This window comes from Kogia breviceps, chromosome 5 (assembly GCF_026419965.1).
Source record: "Kogia breviceps isolate mKogBre1 chromosome 5, mKogBre1 haplotype 1, whole genome shotgun sequence".
Taxonomy (NCBI): Eukaryota; Metazoa; Chordata; class Mammalia; order Artiodactyla; family Physeteridae; genus Kogia; species Kogia breviceps.
The window spans coordinates 94,204,394-94,210,534 of NC_081314.1; the positions used below are offsets into that span (position 1 = coordinate 94,204,394).

The window sequence follows — 6,141 nt, forward strand, 5'->3', positions numbered from 1 at the left end:
CATTCTGGGAATAAAATAAAAGTGGTACCCTCCTCTCAGAGTTTACAAACCAATGAGAAAGACAAAGAATAGTCAAGATAAGTAATAAATAAATATAAATTTTCAAACTAAAAATTTCCGTGGGGGAAATTTCAGTGACAGAAAAGTGGGGCCTTAACACAAATGAGAGAATTAGAAAGTGGTGCTGATCAGGTATCACTTGAACTGAAACTGAAGGGATGGAAAGGAGTTAGTCATTGAAAACAGGAAGTAAAAGAGCTTCAGGAAAAGAGAGCTGTCTGTACAAATAGATGCCCCCAGTGTGGATTATAGCTGGGCATCTCTGAAACATTAAAGATGTCCAGGCTGATAGGGACATGGTGGTCAAGGAACGAGGAGATAAGTTTGAAGAGGTAAGCAGGGAGTCTGTAGTTTATTATAAAGGATTTAGATTTTTTTTTCCCTAAGTACAAAGTAAACCTTCGGAAAATGTAAGTTGGGAAGTGACATAACCAGATTCACACATCCAGATATAAAGATGTAGATATGTACACAAACATACATATATTAAATTTTTAATCACTATACTTGTTCTTTGGAAATGGATTGGAGATAGACAACTATGGAAGCAGAGAGGCCTTTTGGGAGACTATTCTAGAAGTTCTGCCGAGAGATCATGGGCACTTGGGCAAGGATGGTGGCAGCAGGGATGGGAGGAATAGACCAAATTCAATAGATATTTTGGAGGCAAAAATTAAAGAAATTTCTGAGAGGTTGGATGTGGAAGATGAGGGAGAGAAAGGAAACAAGGGACACTGTATCTTTCATCCACTTGGATCAGAAGAGACTGACTATGAGGCTGAGATTTAAAAATTAAAAAAGAAGGATATAGAGTTTGGAGTTGCAGAAGGAAAAGCAGCTGTCCTTTAGCAAAAGAAATGTTCTCCTAATGTCTGCATTAAATACAAGGTGAAAATCAGTAACAAGAGCCTTCTTAGTTTGAATTTGCACCTTAGTACCCAAGTTTGCAGTTCCTTCAGCCACTCTTAATGATTTAAAGAACCTTGGGAATTCCATGGTGGCCCAGTGATTAGGACTCGGCACTTTCATTGTCAGGCCCAGGTTCGATCTCTGGTTGGGGAACTAACATCTCACTAACAATCTCTGGTTGGGGAACTAACATCTCATGGGGTGCAGCCAAAAAATTAAAAAATTTTTAAAAATAAAGAATGTTTATACAACTCTGATATCAAGAGTCATGGCTACCCAGAAAGTAAGGAAGTGCTTAAAAAAGGTTGGGCACAAAGAATAAAAAGGATGGGGACATGTCAAAAGAACAAATGAGGCTCTGCACCAAGTGTGCCCTTTCTTTTTTTGTTTAAGTTAGAGTTGATATGGTTAACATAATATGGGTTCCCAAGGATGCCCACATCCTAATCCCTGTGAATATGTTGCTTTACACAATAAAAGTGATTTTTCAGATGTGATTAAGTTAAGCATCTTGACAGTGCGAGATTATCCTGGCTTATGTATGTGGGCCCAATGTAATCACAAAGGCTTTTTAAGAGGGAGGCAGGAGGGTCAGGATCAGAGAGGAGATATGACAACAGAGGCAGAGGTAGGATTGATGCAGGACCACAAGCCAAGGAATGTGGTCAGCCTTTAGAAGCTAGAAAAGACAATAAAACCAATTATCCCCAAGAGCATCCAGAAGGAACGCAAGCCTCCTGATGCCTTGATTTTAGCCCAAGATTAATTTTTGGACATCTGACCTCCAGAATTGTAAGAGAATAAACCTGTGCTGCTTTAAGCCACTGAGTTTGGGATACTTTGTTACAGAAGCAATAGGGAAGAAAGCAGTTAGCTTTCTGGCACATGACTGAAGGCCTCCTAATCCTACGAACAATTCAAAACCAGTTATGCAGTAAGGAGATCGACCTCCTGGATAGATCCCCACGCTCACGAAAAAATACAGAGCCTCTGGAGTGAGGTTATTAAAAATGTGATTGCAGTTTCAAATTTGATTTTTAAATGGAATCAAGATTGACTTTTGATAGTATAGTTATTTTGAGTATATTTGACCACCACAGAACAATTGTTCATCCAAACAAAATAAAGGTGCTCCTACTGGAACAAATATAGATTTCCTGCAGATCTTGTTAAATATCTACATTGATAACCACCACAAAGTCAAAAAAGTACAGAAGAAAACTCCTATAGGGGCATTTACTAAAAATGTTAAGTTGATTAGAGGAATGCTGAGGTCAATCAAGAATGTAAACTTTATAATGAATGACCTCAAGGTTGACTTTTAGTTTTCTTTTATGTTGACCTGTCCTTCAAAGGAAAGTGAGACAATTTTTTAGAGTAGAAAGAGGCAAGTGTTTGGAATATTGGGAAACAGTCTTCTAATAGAAGGAACATGAAGGGAAACGTCAGTCGTGTATCCATTGCTTGAAGGGAAAAGAGAGTAAATTAGAGAGAAAAGGACTGGAATTGTGCACCTCACAAACCTGCCCATGAGTCCTCTGCTTGGCCATCTGTCCCCTTCCTCATCTCTTATCTCAAATTTAATGTGGAAAATAAGAAAAAAAGACCAAGAGGTAAAGAAGAAAAAAATAGCATGATGGAAGGATAATTCTATTTATTTTCAGCCACTTCAGTTTGGATAAGGCTGCCCTACCAAAGCACTCAATTGGTTGAAGGGAAAAAGTGAACAAAGGAAGAATCAAAAGGACAGTAGAAGCATAAAAGATCAATTAACTTCCTCATACAGTCTAGAAACAATGAATCTCAAAGGAATAATCTAGAAATATTCTTTTATTTGTTCATTTAGCAGTATGTCCAGTTGTTACTATCCCAGTTGCTGGGGACATGGGGAGGGGGAAGGTTGAGATTAGGGAGTAGACACACTAACCCTTCCCTGTGGGAACAGGGACCTGATCATTCTTATTCACTGTTGCATACCCAGCACTGAGACATAACAGGTGCTCAAAAAACATGTGCTGAGTGAAAAAGAAATACAGTGAAGTCAAGGCTAGCCATTCTTATGGAGAAAAGACAGAAAATGAAAGAGTTGATATAACACATGATACTAATCAAATCAATGATACAGGTAATATTTATCTTGGGGTAAGAGAGGACAGAATTTTGTTGTTTCACACCTGAAATAGCAGTGTTTAGTAGCCATTCCCCTACAATCCATGTTAACCTAGCAATTCTCACTGTATTGGGAGCATTGCTGGTATGTCAGTGCCTAAAACGGCACTATCCAATACAGTAGCCATTAGCCACAGATGGCTATTCAGATTTAAATTAATTAACATTTAATTTAATTTAAAATTCTGTTACTTATTTGCATTAGCCACAGTTCGATAGCCACAGGAGCCTAGTGGCTACTATCATCATAGAAAATTCGATTGTACAGCTCTCTTCCACACCATGCTACATTAAAACATAAAAGTAGCCAGAATTTTATAAATGAGAGAAATAAGACATGGTGCATACACACACACACACACACACACACACACACACACACACACACACACACATACACTGAGAGAGCTAAATCTCTCCATATCGACTCAGCATCTAGAGGAGGCAAATCAACTTTGTTTCTAATAAATCTCACTTCCATCCTGAACCTTGAACAACCCAGGTTTGAACTGCATGGGTCTACTTATATACAGATTTTTTTCAATAAATATATTGGAAAATTTCTTGGAGATTTGAGACAATTTGAAAAATATTCATAGACAAACTATATAGCCTAAAATATCAAAAAATAAGAAAAAATTAAGTATGTCACAAATGCATAAAATATATGTAGGAACTAGCCTATTTTATCATTTACTGCCATAAAATATACACATATCCATTATTAAAAAGTTAAAATTTATCAAAACTTATGCACATAAACACTTACAGATTATTAATTCATTAGGGTATGTGCTAGGCTACCATGAAGCAACTGTGTAAATTACTAGGCTACCATAAAGCAATCATATAGCTGCTTCTTCGTTATCAATGCAAGAATCATTATACCTGTAAATAAATATGAATTTCTTTTTCACATTATTTTTTTTCATTGTTTTTTTTGGTCGTGCCACGCGGCATGCCTAATCTTAGTTCCTCGACCAGAGATCAAAGCAGTGCCCCTTGCAGTGGAAGCTGGGAGTCCTGACCACGCGACCACCAGGGAATTCCAATTTATTTCATTTCTGATATCTAGCGTTAGTAGTACATATAACATCTACAGTTTTTTGTTTCATTTAAGACAATAATGGGGGCCAAAGTTGACAAGATGCTAGCAGGGGGCATCAGGGTGGCTCAGTCTTGACATGGCATGGGGCCCAGAGGCTCTGCTCCTCTCCCCACCCGCTGTGATGCTTCCCCTGGCATGGCAGGCCCTGCCCTTTTCAGGGACCCCTCCTCACCCTGTAACATTCACTTTCCTCTCTTCACAAAGATTTCCTGATTCTCCGAGGATTCATAGACTTCACAGCTGATGAGGTGGACCTGATTTCAGCCCTGACTTGGAAGATCATGCTGAAGACGCCATTCATCTCCTCCCCCATGGACACTGTGACAGAGGCTGACATGGCCATTGCAATGGCTCTGATGGGTGGTATCGGTTTCATTCACCACAACTGCATTCCAGGGTTCCAGGCCAACGAGGTCCAGAAGGTCAAGAAGTTTGAACAGGGCTTCATCGCAGACCCCGTGGTGCTGAGTCCCTCACACGCCGTGGGCGAGGCACTGGAGGCCAAGATCCAGCATGGCTTCTTCGGCATCCCCATCACTGAGACAGGCACCATGAGCAGCAAGTTGGTGGGCGTCGTCGCCTCCCAAGACATCGACTTCCTCACCGAGAAGGACCACACACCCTCCTCAGTGAGGTGATGACACTGTGGAATGAGCTGGTGGTGGCTCTAGTGGGTATGACACTGAAAGAGGCAAATGAGATCCTGCAGCACGGCAAGAAAGGGAAGCTGCTCATTGTCAATGATCAAGACGAGCTAGTGGCCACCATTGCCTGCACTGACCTGAAGAAGAACCAGGACTACCCTCTGGCCTCCAAGGATTCCCACAAGCAGCTGCTGTGTGGGGCGGCCATGGGCACCCATGAGGATGACAAATACCACCTGGACCTGCTCACCCAGGCAAGTGCTAATGTCATAGTGCTGGACTCATCCCAAGGGAACTCTATGTATCAGATCGCCATGATGCACCACATCAAGCAGAAGTACCCCCACCTCCAGGTGACTGGGGGAAATGTGGTGACAGCAGCTCAGACCAAGAACCTGATTGACGCTGGTGTGGACGGGCTGCCTGTGGGCATGGGCTGCGGCTCCATCTGCATCATCCAAGACGAAGTGATGACCTGTGGTCAGCCCCAGGGCACTGCCATGAACAAGGTGGCTGAGTACACCCGGCGCTTCGGGGTGCCAGTCATAGCCGATGGTGGCATCCAGACCATGGGGCATGTGGTCAAGGCCCTGGCCCCTGGAGCCTCAACAGTGATGATGGGCTCCCTGCTCACCGCCACCACAGAGGCCCCTGGAGAGTGCTTCTTCTCAGATGGCGTGAGGCTCAAGAAGTACAGGGGCATGGGCTCGCTGGACGCCATGGAGAAGAGCAGCAGCAGCCAGAAGCACTACTTCAGCGAGGGAGAAAAGGTGAAGATCATGCAGGGCGTCTCGGGCTCCATCCAGGACAAAGGCTCCATTCAGAAGTTCGTGCCCTACCTCATAGTGGGATCCAGCACGGCTGCCACGATTTTGGTGTCCGTAGCCTGTCTGTCCTGAGGTCCATGATGTACTCAGGAGAGCTCAAGTTTGAGAAGCAGACCATGTCAGCTCAGATGAAGGGTGGTGTCCACGGCCTGCACTCTGACGAGAAGCGGCTGTACTGAGGACGGTGGTGGAGGCCAAGGCGGCAGAGGGTTTGTGTCCCAGGGTCCCTCTTTGGGCACAGCCTCCCTCCATAACTGAGTCATCCACAGATTTGCACTACTGGTTCCCCAGCTCCTTTCCAGGGAGAGAGGAGGGGAAGCCCTGAGGCTCTGCGGCCCCTCCCTGGGCTTCTGCCACAGGGTCAGGACGGCTCCCAGGCCGTGCTGCCCTGGGAGCCCCCCACGTTCCCCCTTCTTCAGTTCCC

The 6,141-nt window shown here is 43.6% G+C and overlaps 1 protein-coding gene across 1 annotated transcript; it reads left to right on the forward strand.

Annotated features, from left to right (window-relative positions):
- The first annotated feature begins 356 nt into the window (after window positions 1-356).
- Window positions 357-5,896, forward strand: LOC131756862 (inosine-5'-monophosphate dehydrogenase 1-like). Its single transcript, XM_059063942.2, is given in 5 exon segments — window positions 357-392; window positions 2,325-2,328; window positions 4,451-4,861; window positions 4,864-5,733; window positions 5,736-5,896. Coding segments are annotated over 5 exon segments (1,482 nt in total).
- The last annotated feature ends 245 nt before the right edge of the window (window positions 5,897-6,141 follow it).